General features: G+C 47.4%; 2 protein-coding genes across 16 annotated transcripts in view; one reads left to right on the top strand and one right to left on the bottom strand.

The window, feature by feature from the left end:
* Window positions 1–225: 225 nt before the first annotated feature.
* On the top strand, window positions 226–11,588 carry EIF3J (eukaryotic translation initiation factor 3 subunit J). 2 transcript variants are annotated; one of them, XM_082321551.1, is made up of 8 exons: window positions 226–353; window positions 431–531; window positions 5,758–5,815; window positions 6,073–6,164; window positions 6,640–6,754; window positions 7,881–8,039; window positions 9,067–9,140; window positions 10,531–11,588. In XM_082321551.1, exons 1-8 carry the CDS (start codon window positions 326–328, stop codon window positions 10,657–10,659), a joined length of 756 nt encoding a protein of 251 aa, XP_082177677.1. In that variant the 5' UTR covers window positions 226–325; the 3' UTR covers window positions 10,660–11,588. The 2 variants fall into 2 exon arrangements, with proteins under 2 accessions (XP_082177677.1, XP_082177676.1); XM_082321550.1 differs by having other exon boundaries at window positions 10,528–11,588.
* A 127-nt stretch (window positions 11,589–11,715) lies between these two features.
* SPG11 (SPG11 vesicle trafficking associated, spatacsin) overlaps window positions 11,716–26,997 on the bottom strand; it is a 37,124-nt gene continuing 21,842 nt past the window's right edge. For 2 of the 14 annotated variants that reach the window (XM_082321538.1, XM_082321542.1), the window contains 15 exons: window positions 26,792–26,992; window positions 26,372–26,479; window positions 25,123–25,285; window positions 24,494–24,708; window positions 23,389–24,133; window positions 22,374–22,516; window positions 20,733–20,931; window positions 19,545–19,682; window positions 17,729–17,862; window positions 16,932–17,039; window positions 16,166–16,334; window positions 15,310–15,398; window positions 14,640–14,795; window positions 13,958–14,109; window positions 11,716–13,554 (listed from right to left, as the gene is read on the bottom strand). In XM_082321538.1, the coding sequence (XP_082177664.1) occupies window positions 13,374–13,554; window positions 13,958–14,109; window positions 14,640–14,795; window positions 15,310–15,398; window positions 16,166–16,334; window positions 16,932–17,039; window positions 17,729–17,862; window positions 19,545–19,682; window positions 20,733–20,931; window positions 22,374–22,516; window positions 23,389–24,133; window positions 24,494–24,708; window positions 25,123–25,285; window positions 26,372–26,479; window positions 26,792–26,992 (2,901 nt within the window). In that variant the 3' untranslated portion in view covers window positions 11,716–13,373. Of the gene's footprint in view, window positions 13,555–13,957; window positions 14,110–14,639; window positions 14,796–15,309; window positions 15,399–15,913; window positions 16,469–16,931; window positions 17,040–17,728; window positions 17,988–19,544; window positions 20,262–20,732; window positions 20,932–22,373; window positions 22,517–23,388; window positions 24,134–24,493; window positions 24,709–25,122; window positions 25,286–26,371; window positions 26,480–26,791; window positions 26,993–26,997 lie in introns of those variants that run through there. The other 12 variants (XR_014229172.1, XR_014229173.1, XR_014229174.1 and 9 more) reach the window with 12 other exon arrangements.

Raw genomic sequence — 26,997 nt, 5'->3', positions numbered from 1 at the left:
TGCCGCTCCGCGATAGCGCCGCGGAGCCTGCGGGGAAGGGGCCTTCCCCCGGGGAGCCCGGAGGAGGAGGAGGAGGAGGAGGAGGAGGAGGAGGAGGAGGAGGAGGAGGAGGGCGGTGGCGGCCCGCCGCCCCTCAGCCCGCCGCCATGGCGGCCGCCGGCCCCTCACGCCCCGCGGTGGGCGGAGCTCCGGGGGAGGGGGGGCGGGCGGGGCGCGGCCCCCGCGGTCCGCCACCGTCCCGGCGTGCCCCGCGCGCGGCGCTGGCTGGGGCCGCTCTGGCGCGGCTGCCTCACCGTGCCTGCTGCGAGCGGCGGCGGCGGGGAAGATGGCGGCGGAGGCGGCGGATTCGTGGGGTAGGTGGCGGCCGCCGAGCCCCGCCGGCGCCCCCCGCCCGCCCGCCCGCCCTCACCCGCTCTCCTCTCCCCCACAGACGCCGACAGCTTCGAGGTGGTGGAGCCGGTGGCGAAGCGGCTGGTGCCGGGAGTGGCCGGAGACCGCTGGGCCGGCGAGGATGAGGAGGACGACGTGAAGGTGCGGCCGGGCGGGCCCTCGGCGGGCCCTCGCTGGCGCGGCGCGGCGAGGCGAGGCCGCGGGGCCGGCCCCGCCGGCGGCCCGCGGCCCGGGGGCGGCGGGGAGCGGGGCGGGCCCGCCGCAGGCCGCTGCCATATGGTGCCGCGTGTGCGGGGGACGCGGGCCCGCGGCGGCGCGGCCCGGCCCGGGGCAGGGGCGGCCCGGGCGGCGGGGGAGGACACCTCCGGCGGGGGGGCCGGGCTCGGCGGGCCGGCCGGATTCACGCGTCCCCGGTGGCGACGGGCTGGCCCGGCCGGGCCGGGCGCTGGGGGAGGCGGCGGGGCGGCCCGGGCGGGACTCGGGGGCTCCGCCTGGGTAGAAGCGACGGTCGGGCGCCGGCGCTCCGAAAGGGCAGCGGTCGGGCGCGGGTGGCAGCTCAAAATGCCAAGTGGAAAACGCGTCCCTCCCTGCCCGGTGCCCCGTAGTCCCGCGCAGAGCGGGCCGTTCTGCCTGCGCTTCCTTCCCCCTCTGTTGGGTCTTCCAGGGGAGAATAAGACAGACAGACAGATGCTTTGCAAGCCTGAAGAGGCATCTGCTGTTCTCTGGGGGATCTACTTGCTGCTTGCCGGGCTTCTGGCCGCTTTCCTGTGGCCGGCTACTTTTCCCCTGCTTTCTGTAGCCTTTCAGATGCGTAGTTTTTGAGTATGGCGCGCTGGGTGAGACATTAGGTTGGGTTTTAATGGAAGCGGTGCTGTGTTCGTGCTTCTGCTATTGCCCAGAAACTTCTGTCTTGGAGCAGCGTCTCTTGTCCACCCCTTTTTCCTACTTCTTCACACCCCCCACACCCCCAGGCCCCCCCGCCGCAGCTGGAAAGTACAGCAGCCTTACTGTGCGCTTTCAGGTTTGGTAGATCACGTAAAATACGTTCACTTAAGGCACTATTTGGAGCGGATTTTTACTGCGTTTCAAAGAGTGACGTCTACATGGACTCGGATCTTCGTTTCTGATGCCTATGAAAGCAGGCCTGCCTTAAAAGCTGGTTTTCTCCTACTCGGTTCCAGCTGTCCCTTAGCAAGCCAGGGTGGCTGGTGGATGCCACAGAAACCTCAGGTTGCTCCGTGGTCATACAGACAGGGAGCAAAATGTTGCCAGGGAGCATACAAGGAACGTGCGTGATGAGCGTAAGGAATGGAAATAGGTCGACTGAAAAAGACCGTTTTGTTTCAAAAGGAGGTGCTGAGATATTGTAACAGCCCATCTCAGGAGGTGACTTGGTCACTCTGCTATGGTCACCAGTACGAAGCTTTCTAGAGTAGAGCGCTGCTGCTTGCTGGGTGAGGACTCGCTGGGTTTGTTATTTAGGCTGCTGACTCTGTTACCAGAATCTCTGAAAAACACCAACACAGTTGTCCTTGGAGCTTAGGGTGGCATTCTTTTTATAAATAGTATGAAAAGAGTAGTTTGTCCTCTGTTTTTTTTTAAAAAAAAAAAAGCTAACAAATTCTGGTGAGTTACAAGCTGTCCATTTTCCTTCTTAAATTTAATAACGCCCACACCCTATAGTTATCATAGGTGTCACATTACAGCAGGCAAAATAAGTAAAGGTATCTCTGTGTACAGTAGCTACAGTCATTTGTAAAGCGTGTGGTTAGAATGTAACACTCTGCAGGTATACATATAATTTATATAGCTATATGTGCATATATACACGTGTATCTTGGGCTCGTTGTCTCTGTGAGGCTTGCTTTTCCTCCGTCCTTTGAAAGTGAGAAACTTTTCTGGGAACTGGGCTCTAAAGTGTGATTCTCTTGAAGACACCTGTGCTTTCTGCAGCTGTTTTAATGAAGGAACAATGTTTTCCCACGTGTAGTAAGAATGCAGCCGCTCAGCTCTTTCTGAGGGATTATGGCTTTAGTACTGGAGCTGCATCTAGAGAGCAGGACCGGTCCAGCAAAGCAAGCTGCTTTATTTTGCTTTGCTTTGCTCTTCCTGTACGAACACCGAAGATCACAGAACTGAGCTCGGGAGGTGCTTTGGTGCTGGGTGCCTCGTTTGCAAGGGTCCACCTTGGGGAAGTACGCGCTAAGAAAAATGACGTGGTCTAAAATAGAAGCGCAAAGTGTTTTCCGACCATGAGTTTGTCTTCAGGTTGGTATTTTGCACTTTGGAATGTGTTTCATATATTCAGATTCTGTAGTTTATTTTGGAAGATTTTTTAGTAATGAACTTAAAGCAACTGTTAAGTTAGGAAACTTTGATTTCCCCAGGTTTAAAATTAGCATCTTCATCAGTAACAAAGCCACTCTCCGGTGTTACCCCGAACACAAGTTTCCCAGAAGACGGGCCACCTGCCAAGGAATTTTCATCTATTTACTCTTGGGCAATTCTGTGCTTAGCAAAGCCAAAACGGGGAAATGTGCGTGTTATCGTCCAGGCGGCCGCCTTTGCGGTGGTGCGCTCCTTTCTCTTTGGAGGAAAGCATTCCGCTTTAGCTGGCAGTCTGAATGCTGGCGTACCTGTCGCTTTCCAATCGTGTCTTCTGGCTTTGGGGGGAATAATGTGCGTTATCGTATGTGTAAGGTACATCTGATGGAGCACATGAAATCATGAGAGCTGCTCTCATCGAGGAGTTTATTTACGTGAAATGGAAGATGTTTTCGATAGCCTTATTTTACTTAAGTATGCATAAATAAGTAGTGTTGAAATACTTTGGAATAAAGATGGCCTCTTTGAATTACTTGGTATCGGTGCAAAGGTACAGCACTAAAGCAGTTTTCTTTTCCTCCAAGAGAGTTCCCTGGAATTTATAAAACACAGAAATAGGGGTATATTTGGATGCTCCCCCCTGACCCCCCCCCAGTGAAAAAAAGAAGAAAGAAGCCTGCCCAGTACAGTAATCATGTTCTGTTGCTGGGTTTTTAAAAAAAAAATAAAAGCTTGGAGAAGAGAGGGACAGCATTCAGCAGGGCTGGGAGACCGGCATGTCGTAGCACCGCAGGGTGAGGGGCGAATCCTCAGATGGGGCCGTCTCGCAGGCTGCCCTGCCAGGAGCCTGCCTGCGGTGACGCTGAGCTCGCGGCTGCCCGGCCCCGGCTCCAGCCGGGCTGTTCCGCTGGCGGGGCTGCGGGTAGGCTCCTGGCAGTCGACGATCCCTTCGGTTAAAGACGAGCTCTTCAATTCCACCTAACCGCTCGGGGGGAGGTTGGGGCGGTCACGCTGCCCGCCGAAGGGGCTGCTGTTTCTGCGTTGCTTTATCGTCTCGGCTTTGCCAGCTAAAAGCGCCGTCGTGCGCTGTCCCCGCGTGGGCACGGCCAGCAGGGACGTGGTCCGTGGGGAGGGAGCGCGCCCGTCATCGCGCGGAAGCCCCTGCCCACGCCCCCTCTGTTAATTCTCCCAAACGTAATAATGGCACGCAGCAGTTTCCTTCGATCCCGTGAGTCCTTTTACGTGATGGACAGGGCGCCCTTCCTCTGGGGTTTTGCGCCGTAAAATACTTGATTTTAAAATCTGTCTGTGAAGGACAGGGCAAGGGATAAGGCAGCAAGCTATATACAGCAGTAATGAAAAGAGCTATTTAAGAAGTGGGTGTAACAAACTCTTAATTAGATGTGAGCTAAAATAATGCTGCTCCAAATTCAAGTCAGCTTCTTGGAATGTGGAAGGGAAGCTGAATCCCTTACAAGTGCCAATTAACTTGAGTGAGCTGGTAGATGAACTCGGCCGTCCTCCTTGCTTGGGTCAGCACGTTGCAGTGAAATCCTGAGTTCTTCCGCCAGCGTCTTTTATTTTGCCATGCCAGTAGCAACCCTTAGAAATGAATAAAGGGCTTGCGTGGCTGCTTCCATTACTGTCGTGAGGTGGAAATCGCAAAATCCAGGATTTACGGTTTTTAAGCGTACCTGTAATGATGTACCGGCAGTATGTGTGATTTTTGTGTAAGCTAGGTCTTGTCAAATGTAATCTTTTAAGCTTGCAAGTGGAGTTGAAACAGGTGACTAAAATTAGATTCCTGTGAGATTTCTTGGCTTTAACTCCTGGTGTGTGCATGCTGAGTACCACATGGTGTAACTTCGGGTCAGTTTTAGAGCATTGATGTCCATGCGGAGGCCATCCGCTTGAATTTGCAGTGGCATTAGGACAGGACTATATATTCCCGTGACCCTTACCCGGGTGACTGTCAGGAAGAAACTGCAGGGTTGCTGCTGGCAGAGTCCGCAGATGAGATCAGCGGTCGCTTGTGTAGAAAACGACGCTTCCGCAGCATTCGGGTGAACCACGTGCGTGGTGTTTTGAACCAGGGATCGTCCATTCGGGTACAGGACAGCGGCCGTGCGGAGCGGGAGGTGGTGGCTCTGGAAGGAAGGAGGGCTGTGGGCGACGGGTGACAGCGAGGCGCACGGCGCCGTGGCTGAGGACCGCCGTGAATCCCGAACGTGCCGAGGGCGCAAGCGGGAGGCAGAGTTACTGCAAACGCCGCAGCTGAGACTGAAAACACACTGGAGAACGTGACGGCTGCTGGAGAACGTTTCAGTGATGCGTTTGTGGGAAGAGTCTTGTGATAGCTCCTTTGCTCATTAAAACAGCAGTCGTCATTGGTCAAAAACTGGTCCAAAACGTGGTCTTGTGAGTGTTAAAAGTTTTTATTCCTGCCTAAAGCTGGGCCCCCCGCGTTCTCCTGTCTGCTTACCGCTGCTTTCCCTGCTCCGCAGCGCAGCCTCGCCTGCCGCGCGTTGTGCCGGCGGCAGCGCCGGGCTGGTGTTCGCCCGTCTGTCGCGGTTCCCCGCGCGGCCCCCCGAATGCCTTTCCCCGCAGCGGGGAGCGGGCACGCTGGTGGCGGGCAGCGGCGGGCAGTGGGTATCCTGGGAAGAACGGGCCTTCGGTGGCGGGGACAGCTGTTCTGGTTGAAAGTGCTTTCAGTGGAGTTGTGCGCCTGCAGCGGTGGCTGTACTACGTGCGTGCGTCCGATGCCGTTCCAGTATCTTGTCATGCGCAATACAGGAAACTGTAATAAACTCCCGTTTTACTGTGGGTGTTGATTTGACTGTTCGTGATCTTGCTTTTGTAACTCTGTTGGCGTGAGCTTTCTGATTCTTTGAATAAAAGCTGCCTTTTTCATGGTAAGAACTGGTCCCGGAAGGTCTTGGTCAGCTCCCTGGCGCAGTGATGGACGCTACCCTTCTTGGTGTTTGTTACCTAAACAAGTAGAAAGTATCTATAAAAGAATCTTAACTCAAACTTATTTTGTAGGATAACTGGGATGATGAGGAGGAAGAGGAGGAAGTAAAGGAGACAGAGGTAAAACAAGGTAAGGCTTGAAGGGAGCGCGTGGCCCTGTACGCAGCGCCAGGACAGACGCTGGTGTGTCTTGAGCGTATCTGAAGAGTCGAAACCACTTTCCAATCCGGGTTGCTTCTGGTTTTGACAAAGCATGCCTTTTAGCTCGCCCTGTGTCCGGATTCCAGTAATCGAGCTCCGCGGCTTTCTCTTTGATTAATGTTTCTATAGTCGCCGAAAAAAAAATCAGTAGACCTCTTGAGAGCTGTGTTGTTCGATGTTTTACAGAACCAAAAGTTTCAGAAAAAAAGAAAATAGCAGAAAAAATAAAAGAAAAAGAAAAGCTACAGAAGAAAAAGCAAGAGGAGCTTAAAAAAAGGGTAACTCCTTTTTTCTTCTGGGTCTCAACATTTAGAGGGCAGGTTTGATTTTTTTGTTGTTGTTGAGGTTGAACAAGACCTGTAAAGATCTCGACTATTCTGATAAAACAAACTGAAGTCTTGTGCCTAAGAACATCTGGGGGATGTTTGTTAGCTTTAATTTCTCTGTCATTTAACCAGGTTATTGAAATAATGCTTATCGCCGTTGCTTTTGTCTGCACCTCACGCTCAGACATGCAGTTGTGAAACTTAGCACTGAGGTGTTCCTTCCTACTTCTTGTGAAGTGAACAGTTTGTGACCGAGGTGGCACTGTTCCACCCTACCGGGGGGTTCGGTCCGTACCTGCTTGAGGCGTATTGCCTTCAGGCAGAAGTAAGCTATTCAGGCGGCGCTGGAAAGAGCACGATTTCTCATACTACCTCTGCTCGAGGGTAAGAAATATAACGTTCTCCCTATATACGTTTTTTAATCCAGTTAGAGGCACCAGAGGAACATAAAGAACTTACCCCAGAAGAACAGTTAGCAGACAAACTACGACTAAAGAAATTACAAGAGGAGTCAGACCTTGAGTTAGCAAAAGAAACATTTGGTAAGTACGCGTGCCGTGCTGAGAGCAGCGAGCCGATGTAACTGCAGCATCACCAGAGCGCTGTATCCTCTAAACAAAACCGCGATAGGCGTGGATGCCTGCAAAAAGGACGGAGCAGGAGCTGCCTGTTGGCGCGCGTGCGGCCGTGTTACTGGGGATGAAGAGGGTTTAAATTCCAGCTACTGGAGGCGTGTCCTGGTACGAGGGGCCAGCTGCAAGAGCCGCAAAAACACCTTTAGACTAGAAGGTGCTTTTTCTTAGCATGTCATGGCAGGAGGTTACAGGAAAAAGACGGCTGACTAAATTTTCCAACGTATTGGTACTTCTGGTAAAAAGACGAGTGTGTAAATAGAAAAAAAGAAAAAAGTGCTGTCTCTTAATGTTCTGAGGTGCTTTACAACACGGATTTAATGAGGCTTTGGACGAGTGTGGCACAGCGTAACTCACACACGCTTTACTTAGGCAGTCTGTGCAACAAGCTGGGTGTTGAGAAAGCCAGGCACGTTGGTGGAAGGAGCTCGTTTCCCGGCGTAGGTGAAGCAGACCGTTCTGGTTTTGTGCTTTGACACAGCTAGCAAAGATGCTGATTCACAGCAGCATTCTTCAAACATGAAAGCGCCTTCCCTTGATTATAGTGAATTACACAGCTTATTACTCAGCGACGGTTCCGCTCTGCGAGTCTTCTGAAGGAGCACAGCGCCTTGGGGGGGTGCACTCAATACAGTTGCAAAGAGCCGACTAAACCTTGCGCTTGGGAGCTCAGGGCGGGAATCCCTGATCGAAGGGGCTTCGCGTAGCGCGCGTCGCTGCGGAGAGCAGGGCCGGCTGGTGCGCGTCACCGAGCTGCGCGGCAAAATCCCTTCCCGTACGGGGTGGCGGCTGGGGCTGTTGGCTTCTGCGGGGCAGAGGCCGGGGAGGTGAGCGAGCAAACCCCAGCTTTGGTTTTGTAAAGCGTCAGTGGAGGTGGTGAGGAACTGAATGCGACCGAGGTTACGCCTTTCCTCTGGTGGCATCTCCTGGGGACCCCAGCTGATGGTTGTGGGGACCCCAGCTGATGGTTGTGGGGACCCCAGCTGATGGTTGTGGGGATGGCAGTAATGTTTAATACCTCTGTCTTTCCGTGCAGGTGTAAATAACACTTGTGGAATAGATGCCATGAATCCCTCTTCAAAAGATGACTTTACGGAATTTGGCAAACTACTAAAAGAGAAAATTACACAGTATGAAAAGTCGTTACATTACGCCAGTTTTTTGGAAGCGTTAGTTCGAGACGTATGTATTTCATGTAAGTTGAGTGAGAGACGTCCTAGAATACACTGCTACCAAAACTGCAATGGGGTTGAAGTCAAAATCATTTTATTATAGTAAATGTTAAATGTTAAATGGGGATTGATCCATATTTACACTTAATGAAGTGCTGATCTGTCTTGCTGACCAGTATCCGATTCCATCCCCACAAGCTTTATTACAGAGCGTGTGCTTGTACAAGAGTTACTCTTTCTGCATGTCAATTCAGGACAGTCATTTTTAAAAAGTGTGGGTTTTTTTTATGTTGATCTAAATCTTTGCATGTTTTTCTTGAAGCCATTTCTAAAATAATAATACTAAAAAAACTCTCTGAGCCAGATAACTCGAGTAGCTCATTTGGAAGGAAACTGTTACAGGATTGTAATTCCGGGACTGCAAAATAGATTGTTCTGGAATTCCACGTGTAACTGTACAGAGGTAAAACTAACTGAAACTCGCTTTCTTCCGTCGCTGCGGAGGCTGAAGTGCGTGGTGAATTCATTGCTCGAGGTCTTGCCCCATGCCGTACGCGGCGGTGCCTCAGCGCAGCGGTAACGCCGTGCTGTTCGGGGCTGCGCGAATACCGCGAGCGCTGGCTGCCCGCGGCTGGCGTTCAGACGGATTCCAGAGCTTCGAAAGCCAAGGACTCGCAACCGCTCCGACCATTTATTGTTAATAATCATAAGTTATTGTTAATCCACTGCTCCCTTTGATATGTTCTGCTGTATTTTACTGTTCAAATGGCTCCTCATTAAGACTTGTGTGTTCACTAACTCTTAATTTGGAAGTTTCACCTTCTGCACCATGGAAGCCGCTTACCAGGGAGCGTCTGAAATAGGATTTGGGACTGTAAGGCCCAGAATGACCCAGTCTGTGTTTTGCTCGTTTAAGTCAAGTAATTGCCCGTCCTTACTACTAGCGCTTAGTTCTGGTTTTTGGAGAATGTTGATGTTTGTTAGACTCTTTAACTGCCTTCTCAGAACAATATTGACAAATCTTTTTTTTTTTTTTTCCCCCTGATGTAGTGGAAATTGACGATTTGAAAAAGATCACAAATACCTTGACAGTACTATGCAGTGAAAAACAAAAACAAGAAAAGGTAAGGCTTCTGCAGCAGTAACCGTACCCCTCCCGGCGCTCACCTGGCGACGGGAGCAGCTCTCGCGCTGGCCCCAGCTGCCGATGTACTACAGGCAGCAGCGGGAGATTGAACGATAACCTCGGGTACTGGTTTAGCATTAAATCCTCTTCACCGCGTGAGGTAATCAGGAGTCGATCGAATCCAGGGATCCCAGGCAAAACCTTGGTTAATTTGCAGAAACGTTACCTCTGTGCGAAGCTTGTTACGTTGTCTGCTGTTGGGAGCCGAAATGGCTCGCGCCCCTACCCTGCAAACAAGCCGGCCTCGTTTAAACGTCAATATAATACCGATCTGCGGAAGTAACTTAAAGATTTGCCAGTTTGGGATTTTGAATAGCAGCAAACCGGGATTTTTACGCTGTCGTGCAGACTAAAGGAGCGGTAAGGGCACAGGCAAGGAAGAGTGAGTGTTAAAAAGTGATGTAGTAGCTTAACTGGTGCTTACGTGATGCAAAACATTGTGTTTTATAGCACGCACCTGTGTTAAAACGCCAGGTGGGCTGGAGTTCAGGTATGAATTGAATTGTTCGATAGCAACAAAACCGAGCAGAAAACGTGAGCACGTCTTACGTCAGAGCGGAGGGCTGGTAGGACAGAGGCGGCAGAGCGTTGCCAGTGGGAGCAGTAACTTGTAAAGGTGGGAGGGGGAAGCCCTGGGACACAAACGCTTCCCAGCTCCCGCTCCCCAGGCGCGAGTCGGGCACCTTAACGCAAACCAAACGTTACGTAGTGTTAACGCATTAAGTCTGGATTTGGCAAACGTGATAACCTTTAACAGGAACTGCGCTTCGGAGAGAAGCCTCTGACCTGTTGAACCAAACAAGCTTAACAAGAGAAAGCGTGTGTACTTCCTATTTTTATACTCCTCTCTCCCGGCTTCTCATATAAATTAGTTTGGTCAGCCGCTGAAAGCTGCACCGATCCAGTACGGAGGAGCTTTACTCCCAAATGCTCTGATTGTTTCTTTAGGACTTCCCTTTTTTTGCAAGGAAGCCATTCAGCCACTCTGGTGATAAAAGCCACATTGAATTCCTTAATTCAATGGGTAATGCCACACTAGGCTCTGCATCTACTTAGCTATTCCACTTGTTTAGAGCCTAGGTAAGAGAGGATGAAAGACAGAACCTGGGCACGCCCGGGCTGCAGGGAGCTGCGGGACGCCTGGGAGCGTCGCAGCTTTACAGGCTGCATCGTGGGATGAAGCGCAGGGCTGGAAGTCGCGGGCAGCAGCAGGTTCAGCGCGTGGGTATGCGAGTGCTCGTACCCAAAGAGACGTGGCATTACTCTAATTAGAGCAATGACAAATTACTCTGCGTTCTAAAGTAAACGCGCTCTTCTTCTTTAAGCAGAATAAAGCCAAAAAGAAGAAAAAAGGTGTTGTGCCTGGAGGTGGTTTAAAGGCCACTATGAAAGATGACCTGGCTGATTACGGAGGCTACGATGGAGAATACGTACAAGACTTTGAAGACTTCATGTGACATTTATCTCCCCTTCTGTTGTCTTTCTGTTGCCCATAATCCCTTAAACATGTAGCACAACTTTTCTTCCTTTCAATTCTGCCAAATGCTACAATCAGAATCGCGGTATCTCTGTGCTGGTGGTTTAACTCTGGACGGCTCCGTGCGACAGCACTGGGCGTCCCGTTCTGTGGGTGGGCGTTAGGATGAAGCCATTTCAAAGCTATGAAAATTGCAGTTAAAACCCCCCAAATTCCGATAACGGTAACTGTTGCTATTTGGTTTGATAGTAACAGCCACTGAATTGGAGATGAATTTCAACAGGGCAAAGTATTATGAGCAGCACGGCTCAGTGACACGGCCTTAACTGTACCTCGCGAGTGACTCGTTTGTTTGGTGAGCAGCAGTTTGCAGCAAGGGCATGGCGTGCACGTAGTAGTACAATCGCTTCGTCTTACGTTAGAGCTTGAGGTTTTCAGTACGTTGCGAAGGGGAACTGCTAACTTCAGGGTGAGGCTGCCGCAGCCGGAGATGCGTCGCTTGAGATACGCGCGGTGTCAGAGCTTGGCACCTGAGCGCGGCGCGTGGTGGGGCAGGACAAGGACGGCGTGGCTCATTTGGAAAAAACACCGACTTGTGTCTCAAGTATGAAGTTTGGTTTCCATTCATCTAAATTTCTACTAATGCAGCTGTATGGGTTGGGTATTCTTTAACAGATAATTGCCTGGTTTAAGTGTAAAAAACAAAAATCCCAGACTTCCTTTCGGTCTCTCATGGGTTGTGGTAGCTCTTTCACCACTCGGCCGTTTTCTTTCATTTAAAAAAACAAACAAACTTGCTTAGCAAACTGCAACAGTTACTACAGTTGGGCAAATTGTTATGTTAACAATTATGACATCTGCCATGTTTTATAAAGCAACTAATTTAATAAAATCACTATTGAGGACTTCCCTGCGGCTGCCTTTGGACCAGTTCTTGGAGAATCCTACGGTAAAACCCTGGAAGCGGTAGAGCTGCCGAACAGAGGGGGGCCGGGCGCGCGTCCCTGGGGCGAGCCCAGCGCCGACTGCCGCTTCGCTGGCGTTGGGCAAGGTTGCGTTCTTGTAAGAAAGATGGCCGTTTCCTCGGCCGAGGCCCTCACAGATGCTGAGGGGAAAGAAAATACTTTTAGGACTGCCGTAATCCAAGGACTTAACCGTCTGTTGCGGGGGCTGCTGAGCTCAGGGGCTCGCACTTAGGAGGAGGAGGGTGGGAGGCCCGTACCAGCCCAAGCCGTTCCTTTATTCTGGCTGGAGCTGCCCTTGCCAGGAGCAGTCCCGCGTTTGCAACTCGCCGTTTACTCGGGTGTTTGTTCCCGCTACGGATGGGACATGCACGTGCTTCCGCAAGGCAGGCGTTCTTCCAGGTCCCTCCCCGGGTTAGGGGTCCCAGATCTTTACAGGATCAGAGATGGCAGTTCTCAGAAGGAGAGCTCGAGCTTCTCCTTTCATGCTGGGAATTCTAAAGTTCAAGTTAAAAGCTTGCTGGCCGTTATTTAACTTGGACTAATTGCAGCCAGCTCCGACGCATTTGGTCTTATGAGACCGCCTAGAACTGGAATTTTAAATCGGGTTCTGCTCGGGCACAATCCTCCCTACGTAAGATGTTGCGCGTATCAGAGGAGCCTGTGCTGTGCGTGCCTGCGTACAATTCTGGTGCTGCCACTGCGGCTTTGGGATCGGTACTGTGCCAGTTGTCACATGCAGCGGCCGCTACCGTGAATCTGTTCAGCAACGAAAAGGAGACGGTAAGCTACAAATCCAAGGTAGCGTCTCTTTGCTAATTAACTGGGTTGCTATGGCAATGGTTTAGCGGCAGTGCGCTAGCATTGCTTACTTGTACGGAAAAGCTGTCTCTGCCGTGCCAGCGCTGCCCGCTCCCCCTTCCCTGGGCAGGAGGGAACGGATCAGCGGGAAGCCCCGCAGGCTGCGTGTGCCGGGGAGCACACAGAAACGGGGTTTCTGCCTGAAGCGGCGGCCCAGTCTCATCCCCTCCCCACTTAAATCAGCCCCGACCTTGTAAACTCGCCGAAAGGGCTGGCTGCGGAACGCTCCGGTTGCTAGCTCCCGGCGGTGTCGATACCAACTGCCTAAGCGTGGAAAGGAGCGAAAATTTAATAACTGTTAAGAATATACTTGTGCTTGATTACTTCTTTTACTCCAAGACAGCAGCAAATTAAGTGTATGCTGTTCCGAGTTGTACAAGACTGTTTCACTTTATCACTAAGCCAGAAACCAAAGCCAGGCTTATCAGCTGGGAGTCAAGGAACGGATTATCCTAGCGTGTATCTCGAACCTTCTCCTGCTTGTTTCCTTGCCAAGGCAGTGGATATTCCGCACGTGCTGTTCCAGCCGTCGGTTGGTTCGGCTCCGGCCCCGTGGTGATCCGTCACCCGCACCCCGAATGCGAAGGGCCGCTGGATCTCTGTGGTCAGCACCAGCCGCGCCAGGCTCGCGGTGCTGGTCAGCCAGGTACGTTGGAAACAGTAAGATTTATTATACAAAACACGATTTTAGGTTGAACGCAGTCTCAGCATTTTAAATATTTACAACCGCCACCAGTTTCTGGAGCACCTTTCGCGTAGCAGCACAGCAGCGTAAGCAGGTAATTAATTAAAACATCTGTTAGGGAATCCGTACTAACCAGGCTGGGGCACGGGGACTCGGAGCCGGTCTCTGCTCCGCGGAGGCTGGATTCTAGTTTGATAACATATCGTTAAGACAGCAGCCAGTCTGCGCATCCTTCAGAAGCGCATTTACCACATCGTAGAACTTGTTATCGTAAGCCAGTCTGTAGTATGTGTAGATATCTTCACAGTAGGCGAGCAATTTCTTCAGATTTTTCAGAGCAGCGTCAGTAGGTGGGTGGTGTTTAACTCTGAAAATAACGGTACGTAGAGTTGAAATAGAAAGGCCTCGCAGACAACAATTATAAGACTATTTTGCTATGAAACTTTAAGAACTATATTTCTTAAAAAGCAGTTGTGCTCAACGTGCACGTTGCGTTCTCTTGCTTATTTTGCTCTGGTTCATTTTAAAAAAAGCTGTGATCTGACCGGCCCCGAGGCACCCTACTTATCCAGCTCAAGGAAAACGGTAGACCCGGTGTTATTTCCACAATACACTTAAGAATCGGAACACAGATCTCAAGCCCTGTACGCTACGCTTGATCACATAAAAGGGCTTAACAGTACCAAGACTTGCTTGCTATTAACGCACAGCTGCCCCTCTCGAGTAGCCCGTGGAAAAACAAGTTCCAGTTTGACCACAGCACTACTTACTTCTTCGCAATCTCCTCAAATATGCCAGGCTTCAGGGGTCTTTGTTGTTTAAATTCTTCTAAGTAAGCGAAGTCTCCCTTGGTGATCACTTGTTGATACAGAACTTCAGCCCAATCTGGAACAAAGTCGTACGCCTCAGCCACAATGGCCGCCTGCAGGGAGAACAGATGCTGGAGCTGCCGAGCAGGAAGGGTTATTCTTGCACAGAAACGTTCCTGTGCTTAGAACACTTAAAACAGGCTAGGTCTTCTGTTCGGCCCATCTCCCAATGCTGTTCTTGAGAGCGGCTGTGTTACAGAGAAACAGAAGGGTAGCAAAACACTGCCCCCGATTTTCCCTAACCCCTCAACAAGACGGCAGAGGGGGTTGGCTGTTCCCTTTAAAAAGCCCTTTTCTTACTTCCAAATTTACAAAATGATGGATGCCAGCGCAGATGAGATTTCGGGGCTCTAGTGTAGATCCAGAGCGGCACGAGAGGCGCTGCACAGCCACCGTCCTGGCCGTGCGACGGCAGCAGGGACTGCGGGGAGCATCAGTCCACAGCAGTGCGAGGGGTTAGCAGTCACGGACTTGGCCCCGGGGAAGAGCTGAGCGTTCTGCTCGCGGGAGCAGAGTGCTGCAGCACCCGCTGTTCAAACCCATCGCTTCCAGAACAGAGAGCAGGTGAGGAAGCCAAGCTTACCTGATAGAACCTAGGCAAGGACACGATGGAGTCCATCAGGCTCTGTCTGTTCAGGTTGATCAGCATAGTGCTCTGCCCAGTGTTGAGAAAATGCAGCTGGAGGGTTATCAGCTTTGTCAGCCGACTGCAGCGCAAGGACTGGCGGACGCACGAGTCCTGTTTAATAAATCAAAGAGAAACGCAAGCTTCTGAAGCACGCTTCGAGAGGAAAGCAATAAATATCCCCGAGAGCAACAACGAGTTCAGAGCCGTCCAGTATTTCATCTTTCAGATCGCTGCAGTTTCATCATTGATCATATCCCACTGGTTTTAAATGAAGCTTCACCCGCCGCAAACACTACTTGCATCATAATCACACCAGTTTTTAAACACTCTTTATATTGTTCTGTTCTTGCTCGTTAAGCTCATGGTTGCTCCTCTAAAACTGGGGAACCGCATTGTAACCCTGGGTGTTAAAGCCCGGACAGGGAACAGCGCGCTGCTCTTCGATGCCGCAGGGCTGCGGCTGCTGGGGTGCTGCCGAGCTGACACAGCAAGAGATTCCGTTGCTGCCTTGCTACCGGGGCAGGATTCTGCACACCCTCCCCAGGGCAGCGTTGTTCCCCCTGCTCAGCTCGCTCCTTACGTGCTCCCGATGCTGGACAGAAGTCATAATTCCATCTCATTTTACCTTAGAATAACTTTCTGCTGCATCAATAAAGAGAGTCAGAGCTTTCATCAGCAGTTTCTTTAAATTTGCAACGTCCTGAAGAGACTCCTCTGAAATGGGGAAAAAAAACCAAACAACTTATTATTTATAAAGGTGACAAAGCAAGTTACAGAAATACCCGCTGGTACCAACTCTGTCCCTAGTGCTGTTTCAGACAGCAACAAAGACTAAAAAACAATTTTGTATTAAAAAAGCGCAAGGCAACAGCGATGCCCGCTCAGTTAATGGACCAAAGCTATTGCTGGAGCCCAGTCAAGCGACTGAAGAGCTGAAAAGAAATCCAAATCATACACTTGGGGTAGGTACGAGCACTGACTGTTACCACAGAAATTCCGAAAACCACGTGGCATAGCTTTTGTTTCAGCCGCCGTTACGGTACTGGCTAACTGCTCCGCAGCGGGACCGCTGCGCTCCCCAGCATTCTCCCAGCTATACGGAACTCGCTAAGTTTAGATGTTAACAAGTTACCTTGCACGAACATAACCCCCCTGTATCCGTACACTTTATGTAAAACCCCACTGCGTCACATCCTATTAAAGCGAGGAAAACGCGCACGCGTCCTTACCTCCTCCCAGGCCACAGGGATATCACGTTACGGTACAAGCCAAAAATCTCAACTCTTGGAAAAACGGCAGAGCAGCCAGACCAACTGTCAGGTACAAGATTACCCCAAGCCTGGCCAACGGGAGCCTCCTCCCAGACAGCGGAGGTTCAATGGACGCTACCGGACAACACAGGCAATCCACACCGCATCTACCCGCCACCTCCTCCTGAGCCAAACGTGCTCGCCTGTCTTGCTTTGGCCGTTTCCACTCACCCCAGGGCTGAGATTCAATGAGTTTAAGCTGTATGCGAGCAGCAGCCTCGTGATTCTCTCCGATTTCTCGGCACATACTGAAGCAAAGGGCTATCATGTTGTGCTTTTCACTGTCCCCTGGGCGGCAACGCTTGATGTAATCCAGCAGAGCTGTCTTCAGTGTCCCGCTCTGCTCAGATGAAGGAGTATCAGATTAAGATTTGAAGAGCTTTATTTTAGTTTACATTTTGGTACCCAGAAGCAAAACCGTTCTGGTACAATCTTCTGAAAAGCGATCACTGCGCTCTTTGAGGCTTCTGCATACTAATTGAAAACATAATGGTAATATTATCCTTGGGTTTAACTACATTACATCAGGTAAGAAAAGCCAGCACCTGTGCACTTATTTATTTACATACAAATGTCAAAACTGACATTTGTTTATGACTTTGTTACAAGAAAGCTATAAATATTTATAACTTTTAAAAACCCATGAAACATTAACTGGAAATAAAACCAAAGCAGAACATGAAAACTCTAAGTGATATTCACAAGCTTCAAGTTTCAATGCTGCTCTCGTTGCAGCACTGAACTAATTAGAGCAACGTTGTTGACCTAAAACCAGAATAAAACCCAAAATTAATTTATTACTATGAACTTGAATAATGCTTCCTACACTCCAGTAATTAAAATCCCCAGATAATTCCACCTTGTTGTGTAAAACCAGTTTCTGATGTAGCCACACAGTTCTCTGAAAGTTTTCTCCCCTTTATCCCCCTCCACCTACCGGGTCTAATTTCTTCCTCATGAGCACTTCAAAGTAGTGTTTCTCATGCAGCAGCTCAAATATGTAGGTCATTTCATTGTACCTGCCAATTCCAGTGAGAAGACGAACCTGTGGAAATAACAGCGTGAGGACGAAGCTCGAAGTACAGCAGAAAACCCCTCTCTCTCAGAGCAGTTGGTGCCGCGGCGAGGAGAAGGCTGCGCGGGGCCAGCGCCGGCACAGCTACGCGGCACGGCGAGCTGCGTGAGGCAGGCCTTGTGCTCCCTTAGAGCCACAGAGGTTTGATTTTTAAACCAACCTACTGCTTCTCTTTTACTGTGAGGTGAAAGGAGATAATTTTACCCAATAAAAACGTGCAGCGAACCCTCTAGCAATGACACCATGATGCTGGGCACGCCTCAGGCTCCAGGAGTCCTTTCAAGGCAGGACTCGAAGATGCGCGACAGCCCGGTAATACAAATCATCACATCCCACCGGTAGCTGAATTTGACGTTCCCCCTCTGACTTACTGCACTGTTGCCACCTCACCCTTCCCCTATCTCCACCTCTATTTTTCCAGAAAAGTCTTCTAAGAGCTTCTGTGACTTAAAAATCATCCCCTGCGCACATCGGACCACGCACCCAGGGTCGGCCGCTCGGGACGGGCAGGACGGGAGCAGCCAAGCAGCGGTGAAAGACTGCGCTGCCTTCCACCAGCCGCCCACTCCCCCCGCCCCGAGCAAAGCTGTTTGCTCAGGCGTACACGGAAACCTCCGCGCAGCGTCTGGATACGCACGCGCGGCATCAGAGAGACATACCACGAGTCCGTACTCTTCGTTAGGCGCCAAATGTTCATCTGTGAGAAGCCGTGCTGCCTGGAGGACTCTGGTGATTCCTTCCATGTGGCAAGTCAAACTAAAGCAATTATGGGCCAAAATCAGCAATTCTGTAACTGAAGAACAGAAGAAACCAGGTATCTCAGTAAATAAGCTGAGGACGTTCGTTCTTATGCCGCTCTCCAAAAGCGATGCCACCTCTGCAGAGGGTACACAACCTTTCCAGTGACAAACAGCAGAACTGGATGAGAAAGTTGAGCTATTATGGTTCTGTCCTATGCAATTTTAAGAAGTAACAGTTTCCTCTAACAGTATGCATGCAGTCTGGCTTCTCAATCTGTGGGAAAGCCTGGGGTTTTTGGATCATTTTCTGAAACGTTATTTCATTCCACACACAAAACTTCCAATCGCCTCCACCAAAAGCTGACTGACAGGCACGTAGTAACACAGCAGCACCCCACTACTACCAGTCAGCTCTGCGTCTGAAAAAGGCAGGCCACAAGTTTTGCGTCTGGGTTTGAAAAATCATTCCTAAATTCCGTACACTAAATAAATGAGCTAAACCAGCACATCTTAGCATATTCCATCGTCCATGGCAGGCCTGATCCGATACTGTAAAGCAATCATGACACAGCAGAGTCCCAGACCTTACTCTAAACACCATACAATTCACTTCGGAAAAGCAGTAGTATTACGTGAACTGGTACACAACGTATTTAAAAATGCAGATTTTGAAAAGAACACAGTTAATGTCATAAACCTATACAACATATTTTGAATAAACCAGTTATACCCCTGCCTGTAAAAAGATACTCTAGCAGAGACTCCATTCAAAGTGAGGTAAAGTCCTCCAGCACAATTTGGTAATTCCCACCATTGGTTCCTCGGAGTCTTTTCCCTACTTTAGCCAGCCATACATGAAAACACTAATATTCCCCCTTATATTACTTAACCAGACAAGATAAGGGGTAAGTTCTGACAACAGGACAGATGTGCCAGGGACATAAAGATTACATGGAACATGATGTTTTTAATTACTTATTTTCTGACAAAGGTTTTCCAAATTTCCAGTATCACAGCTGGATTCTAACGGAACAGTTTCAACATCAACTTCAGCCATGCTTTCGCTTCCGCAGAACATGCTCTAGAAGATGCTCTTTCCTCACCACTCTGGACAAAACAGCATCGCACGTTCCGCCCACGGTAATACTCCCAAGACAACTCACACTAAAATCTTATCCTCATTCGTTTTCCTCAGAGATGAGCTGCCCGTAATCAATCTTTTTTAAAAACAGTCTAAACCAGCAGTTTGCCACTGGTGAGCAGTGACAAAACGGTACCAAAGTACCTTGGCTATGTTTTATAAACTAAGTGACATCTCCATGGTATATAAAGTGTAAAACGGACTTTAGCAACAAAAGATCTAGAAGTTAGTTTAACAAATGGATAAAGAAAGCAATTTCTAATTGTGATTAATACGAAGAAAGTCACAATACCCTCCTTCTGTAACATACAACTACAGAAGTTCAGGTAACTCACTCACTGCATTTCCCAGCTGTTGGCACAGAAAAAAAAAAAAATCTGGATTTTATTTGGAAAGTAAACTGAAGCAACACTTCAGCAACATGCTTATTTACTGTGCATATACTCAGATCTATTAATTTAGTATCAAATTTGACATCAGTAATAGATGCTTCCATCAGCATTGCTTTTATTCTTTGTGATGTGATTTTAAACCAAGTAATGCCGTGTTAAGTAATGCACTAGTTACACCAAGTATTGTTTGCCATTTACTTACTGCACGACAGTTCCCCACGCGGTACAGAGGAAATTTTATCCAATAACTTCATGCCAACCAACGTATGATCCTGGCACAGCTTAGCGAGCTGCAGGAATGCCTGACTCTCAGCTGCAGGGTTCAAAACATGTTTCTGTCCTGTGTCCACAGAGAGAGAGAGTTATGTCGCAAGTGCTAACTGTTCAGGAGAGATTAGCTACGGTAATAGAAAAAAAACCAAACTAACCAATATAACTTCATCCAGACTGACCTAGGACTTGGAACTACAATTCTAAAGACACTTTTGATCTTACTGCTTAAATTTAGGAATCAGGTCCTATTTCTTTGCCAGTTCAATCCAACGAAATCCTACTGAACGACTCTTGTTACTGTACTCATGCCCATAACTTCACAAATCCAGTAGGCTGCTGCTGCTCCTCTTCCTTACACAACGCCATTCTAACCCATCCCTTACAGCGATTCACGCTCTTCCACGAACCAGTTCAACCCATGAACTCAGCTCTTCTTTTCTGGATTTGTCTTCTGCTGGGTTAAGTAAGATGACTCTTCTGAAGGAGGTGCACCAAATCACCTGAGCTAACCAGGTGAACTGGTACAAGGGGAGCAGCCAGAGGGGGGGGGAGCAGAGTGGAAGACGGTGGGAGCAGAGGAGAGCACCTGGACTGAAGAATCGCCATCCGATGGCTCACTGTTTCACATGGAACTTTGTGGTTAATGCTGTGGCAAAGTAGAAGTTACTCAAATAGAAAAGTCCCCCAGATAAATTCCTGCTATTTTGAGGAACATCCCTTATTTCACCAATATTTCACAGGGGGAGGAGGGGAATCTTTTGGCCATGGTTTCACAGAGAAATTAACGTGAGTCTTTCCAAGTCAGATGATGGGGGCCTGCAAAGATCATGATTAAAAACCCCATACGACCCCTTTTTTAAAAACCATTATATTTACACCCATAAAAAATAAAACCTTAACCACTGCAACACCACACTGGACACAAAAGTAACTAAAACCAGACATCTGTGTAAAACCTTATACAAGGTGTACAAGGTTTACAGACCTTATACAAGAGCTGCCCAAACATGACTATAATCAGCACTCAAATATCTTGAGAGCAAGGACTGTTTTTCAGATACGCAAACACCACACTTACAAACCAAAAATGCCAAAATACAAGATCAAGCCTCTCTACCTTTCCCTTCTGAAGAGGCCAATAATTCCTGCTTGATTTCTTCAGCCACTAGCTCTGCCACAGCTTCGGGCTGGAGACCCTGCGTGGTGATGAACGCCTGAGCTTTCCTGCATCGGTCCGGCTGATGGGACGACAGAATTGCTTGAAGCACTTTTTCAGGGTCGTGGGCTGACATTTCACTGTAGGAGCAGTTCAATTCCTAAGAAACACACGTACACTTAGAAGATTCTACACGGCAAAAATTCTAGGCCAGAACATACCTTGGCCTGCAGTACAGCTTCTTAATGATGAGCTGGTGTAAGAGGGGAGCGCTGGAGAAGCGGACAAAACTCAGTTTCAAAAAATGCAAACGTAATCTGTCCTTATATCAGTTAATAGTGCCTTCATCTGTGTATCTTCAGTACTAACGCCCTCCAGATCAGGACAGCATGCAAGTACTTTGTATTTGAAGTTTAATGCTCACAGAGCTGTCGCCATGGACAGAGGGTGCTTTCCTGAACCAAATATAAACCTTAACACTTAAAATACCTAGAAGAAAGACAGGAATATGTCCTCCCAAATGAAGAACTGTGGTTTACTACACAACTTTTACTTATGAGGTTCCTTTTCCTCTTCTCTACATACCACAAACTCTCCATGAAAAAGATACACTAGTTTTTACATTTGCTACGTTTGGAAGAGGAGTTGGTGAGGCTCTGTAAATACTCTGCTGTATTTTACAAATTTACAAATTAATCAAAAAACATACCTCATAAACACAACGATCAACTCTTAATTCAAAAGTACGGACATCCAGCTTCAGGCAAGAAGTATATGGATGGTATAAAAGGAGCAAGCCAGTCGTATGACTGCTTCTTAGTAGCTCAAACCTAAAGCACTCAATCTGAATATTTGAGGCATGAAAAATTCTGTAGGAAAATCCAAGAACCTCAGTGATAAAGACGATACTAATATTTTCAGCAGACACACTGCTGGTTTTATTCAGAAAAAACTAACGCTACATTCCAACAATAGGGACCAAGTACCACGGAAAGGGGTTCTGTACCCTGGAAGAAGTGTTCGGCAGCACCCTCTGGGGAAGAGGCAGAGGTGGGCTGCTGGCAGTCATGAAGGCCAAGGAGCAGAGAGGCAGCAAACAACAATCTGCCACTTCTCCTGTCGCTGTCTGGGTCAAACCGCTGGGAACTGATTAGCCACTCCTCCGAGCAGCCTCCGGGTGAAGGGCTGCCGCTGCGTGGAGCCTGCGGAGCACTTCTAAGGCAGCTGCTATCTCTGTCTGCTTCTGGGTCGGTGTTGATTATGAAGGCATCCCACAACAAAGGCCTAAAGCAAAGTGCTAGATGAACAACATATGCTCGAAAGATTACAAAAAAGGCACATCAAAGAGAGACAGGCTGAAATCTGGCTTAGTGGAGTCAGAAGCAGGGGCCTGGGGAGTCTGGGAGCCGAGTTCATTTCAACACTTCATGCCTAGGAAGCATCTGGCCATTTTTCCACACAACAGCTTGGTAATTTCACCCTCTGAAGCTTGTTTCAGGCACCTGATGAGTACTTTCACCACTCCTAATCCTTTCCTCCACAAACTTCCATAGCACAGCTTGATACAAACCACTTTCTTCAATAATGTTACTCGACACATACCTTAGAAAGCTCATATAAACAGAGAACCTGTCTGCAGTAGTTTCTTCCATGGACACATTCATCTATGAGAGCCTTCAGACTGACAACAACCTGATCATCTGGAGGTGGAGCCACAATGTGTGTCCAGTCTTCTAAGCTTGACGCTGGAAACAAAAATACTATAAATTCCTTTTGCTTAAAGACAGATAACACCAACAAGCCTTATACTTGGAGCAAGACTCCAACAATCTGTAGCAAATACAGAATACTTTCTCAGTCTTTGAAAACTGAACTCTTGATACCTGTGGGTTTATTTTTGTTGTTTTGTTTTGTTTTTTTTAAGTTTTAGGGTACAAACAATACGACAGAACACAAGTGAGCCAAAATATCCACAATAATATCTCAGATGTAAAATTCCTAAGCATAAGAGAGCATAAGGGTTCAGCAGCCTTTCTGATGGCTTAGGCTCCATTTATTCTCTTGTATTCCTATTAAGCTTTATACATGTTAGTATTAGAAAGCAATGTTCCAGCTGACAGCTTTCTCATTCAGACTTCATAAATATGCACAGAGTACTTTTATATATAAACATTATCAGCCTTGATATTAATAAGAAACACTAAACCCTTTATAATGTACAAAGAATTCAGAGGAAATATTAATTAAAGCATTTCCATGTTTCAGCTCCAGAAACACACTCAAGATTTACTATTCTAAAAGCAGGAACATAGATAAAGTTCAGTGCTACTTTACCGGAACAGAGCTGTGAACTATAAATAATGAATGGTTAAGAGACTATAGAAACTGTACACAGAAACACCCTGTCCGAGGCACATACAAGCAATCTATATTACAAGGCTTTGAATTCCTTTCACTAGAGGATTTATGAACCAAGGAGACAACCCGCTGTCAGGAAGACCTTATTTCCTGCAGAAATTTTGGGGGAAATGAACACTGTAACAGAAGAGGAAGAATCCAGTGGAACCCCAACAGCGGTATTACTTGTCAAGTGGCTGAATCCGTTAGTGTTACTTACCACTTGGGACTCTGCTTTGCTGAGCTGCACTGCTTTCAGGTGTCTTCTCTCTTGCTACAAGGAGAGTCTGAATATCTGCGTGCAATTTGTCTAGATCAGCCTCCCCTGAGGCCAGGGCCCTGCAATGCAATACCACTGAAACGTCTCTGTTGTAGAAATGGAAATACTGACAAACACGGCTGGCTTCATGCACGCTTCCTTCATCAAGAAGGCATCCGATCAGAAACTTGAGCGATTCCTCCTCATCGCTAGTCAAGGTCTGTTGAGACTCCCTGAATGCAAGGCCCTCTAGTTTTAAGTACTTTGGTGTGTTCAGAGCAGGTAGCTTTGAAAAAGAAAACTCCTTAGCTAAGTTATCAAAGGTGAGATCCCCATTCACTACAACACGGGAGGAAAATCGCGACTTGCCTGACCCCTCATCCGTGGATAACGTTCGTTGTGCGATGCGACAAATCCAGATCTGCTTCTCTATTTCTTCTAATTCGTGCAGGGACACCGAGTCATTCTTGGCTAGCCAATGGCCAGCCAGGGTAAGCAACAAGTGTCTCTCCATAATGCTGTTTATCTTCTCATGAGCTAAAGATTCCAATACTATGTTCGCCTGATTTAAAAAAAAATCAGATGCAGCTTTGCTGGAGATCGAATTTTTCATGAAGCTGTCATTGCATTTTTTCCAGAATTCAGTTCTTGTCTGGTTTTGATGCCACTGTCCAATGTCTCTTAAATGATGTAGATCTCTTAGAACCTGCAAAATTCAGAAAGGTTTTAAACAACTATCTTTCCAAAAGAGAAAAGTCACACTGGATGGCTAGAATACTGAAAAACTGAATTTAGGTTAAGTGTTTCAATATGCAACAAATCCATCTATTTTTCTCACCAAATAAAACTGATTGCATAGTAAGTAGAAATAGTAAGAGAAAAAGGAAAGCTACACTGTCCTTTTCAGCTCAGCACTTCTAGTCAGCTTGTTTGGTGTACTTGCATTTAAAATAAAAAGCAATTTGAAGAAAAATCTGTGTTTCAGGAAGACTGAGAAGTAACATTCTCAATACTGCCAGTGATAGGAGTATTAAGAGGTGAATATCATTATTTAACTACACTGTACCTCTTGGGTCAGTACGTTGTCCACGGGCAGTTCAGCTAGTGCTGCTACCTCCCGAGCCAGCGAGAACATTCCTTTCTCTTGTAGCTGCTCCAGAATCGATCTGCACTCGCTCTGAAATGCCTCCATATTGTAACTGGTGAGCATGGAGCGACTCATTGATATGGAGGAATCCTTCAGGGCCTCGCTGAGCGCACAGAGTTTCTTCACATAAGGGCCTGTTTTAAAAGGGTATAAACAATTAAAGGCAGCTGGTTTTTAAACCTGAAGAAATTCTGCTACTTATTTCAGCATGCAACCCTGCCAGAGAAGGGGCACAGATTTTGTACTCTAAAGCTTTCACGGGACTGAAAATAATCTCTAAGTCCATAACTAAAATACTTCTGCAGATAAGCTGTGCACTCCTCATCAACACTTGCACATAATCATTCTCCCAAACAGACTTACACACACAATTACATTTTCACCACTGCAATTCACCACGAGGACCAGCTCTGGTTATATAAATTCTTATACAAAACCAAAACAGAATGAATACACTTAAAGTAAACATTTTCAGTCACTCCAAAAACATTGTATGTGGTCTTGAGATTAAAGCGGTGATATGATCTAACAGAGGAAGCTGTATTTACCATCGAGTAGAAGATTATCTGCTGCGGCAAACAGCTGTAAGAGCTTTCCTAACTCATACTCCGTTCTGCATTGCTGCATCATCAATTCAAGAAGAACCAATGCTTGTGATTCCAACCATTGCACAGGTAATTCTGAAGCTGCTGGTTCATCTTCAGTTTTAAGCTGTGTAGATAAAGATTTTTAAGTTTTGGAGGTTTTTTTTTTCAAATATATTTTGGGTGTACCAGATCTAGCTCCTTCTTGAAGAAACAATGAACTGCCATTCCCAAGGGGCACTGATCCATCACTGATCTGTGTTTGACTTTGATCTGAAAGTGGTAAATTTTGTGACAAGGTGGCCCCCAATTACTCCTGATAATCATGGAAGAGATAAAAGATGCAAGAAGGATCAGAAGTGGATAGATAAAATACATTATTAGATTAATAGCTCCTGTCATACAGCTGTATACTTTACCCGCATATCCACTCTGTGAGTGGCGCAGAGGAAAGGAAACCGATCCAGCCTTAGCTGGAACTGCAGGAAGGAAAACCACTAACGACACGGAATGTTACTTACCAAGATATTCCGGGAACTAGAAAATTGTGATGGAAAGAATTGAAATAATTTGTGAAAACATCTGTATGTGACAAACAAGGAACACTGCATGAAAACGCTTTGGTCCTCTTAAAACCAACTGCTAAATCAGTGTTTTAATCAAAGTGTGTGATTCAGTTCACTGAGTCAAAGAAAAGTTTACACAACTACCAAAACTAAAGCAGTATCACAGACTTTATCAGAAACTTTGAAACATATTCAGAAAAGTTGTCTTTCTTAAATGGATATTCCCTGTAAGTCACTGGTTTATCAGCTCAGTATTGACCTGCCCTGGTCAATACAGAATAGAGAATATCCCACACTTACTCACCACAAATAATTCAGTTTATCAACAGTGGTCCTACTTGAAGCAATGCCAACCCTCAAACAGTAAACTGCTCACACGAGGAGGATGACATTGTACTTCAATCTGCCCAAATCAACTTAAAATGATTTAGAGAAATGCATTGCAGGTTTTGAATTGTCAAAAACATTCTTCCATCAACTGCCAGCAATAAAAAGAATCTGCTGAAACCTACTGCTTCACAAATCAGCACCTAGATCATTCCAAGCATGTTGTTCATTATTATACTTCATATATGACACCAGATGCCTATCACATTCAAGAAGGGAAGACGTAGGCAAAGACAATTAGAGAAAATGAATTTGCTTACTTTTGTGAGACTTTCCTGAAACTTGTCCAGTTTGGTTTTAGCTTCATTGTATTTTTTACAGTTCATACATAGTTCATACATCTCCAGTATATACAGTAAAGGAGAATCCTTTAAGACACAAAAATAGGTTATAATCCTTTCCTAAAAGTACCTCAATAAATGTAGAATTTGTCTTCCTCAGTACTAGAATGATAAAGTTCTCATTTATTAAAATTGCATGCAAGGTTGATATATGATCTGCAAATTTGTAGTGACTGGAAGAACTTCCACACAAAGATTTTCTTACTTGACTGGGATTTTCAGTACACCCAGGTTATCTAGGCCACAAACAGCAAGACGGAGAGGGAAACTACAGGCCACCTCCTCTCCAAGATGACCTGTGATACACTCAAGTATACCACTAAAAAGACATTACCTTACCTTTAAAAAGAGTTGGAAGCCATTCAGAAGCGTTTTACTTTTTTGCTTTCTTAAAAGGACTTTCCAGATAACTGATAGGTCATGGAGATTCCATTTGTGATTTTCTGCTGAGCTTTGAATATGGTTTGTGGCTTCAGCTCTGGTAGCATCATCCACAGTAGTAATTATCCAAACACAGAGACAATGAATAATGTTTGCATCCTGTC

This window comes from Platalea leucorodia (assembly GCF_965183815.1).
Source record: "Platalea leucorodia genome assembly, chromosome: 9".
Lineage (NCBI taxonomy): Eukaryota > Metazoa > Chordata > Aves > Pelecaniformes > Threskiornithidae > Platalea > Platalea leucorodia.
The sequence above is the reverse complement of the archived record's forward strand: the minus strand, read 5'-3'. Positions and strand labels throughout refer to the sequence as shown.

Excerpts from the sequence above, each read along its gene's own strand:
- EIF3J (XM_082321550.1), top strand. The coding sequence starts at position 326 with ATGGCGGCGGAGGCGGCGGATTCGTGGG. Across the intron at positions 532-5,757 it reads ATGAGGAGGACGACGTGAAG|GATAACTGGGATGATGAGGA; the intron begins GTGCGGCCGGGC and ends CTTATTTTGTAG. Across the intron at positions 6,165-6,639 it reads AAGAGGAGCTTAAAAAAAGG|TTAGAGGCACCAGAGGAACA; the intron begins GTAACTCCTTTT and ends TTTTTAATCCAG.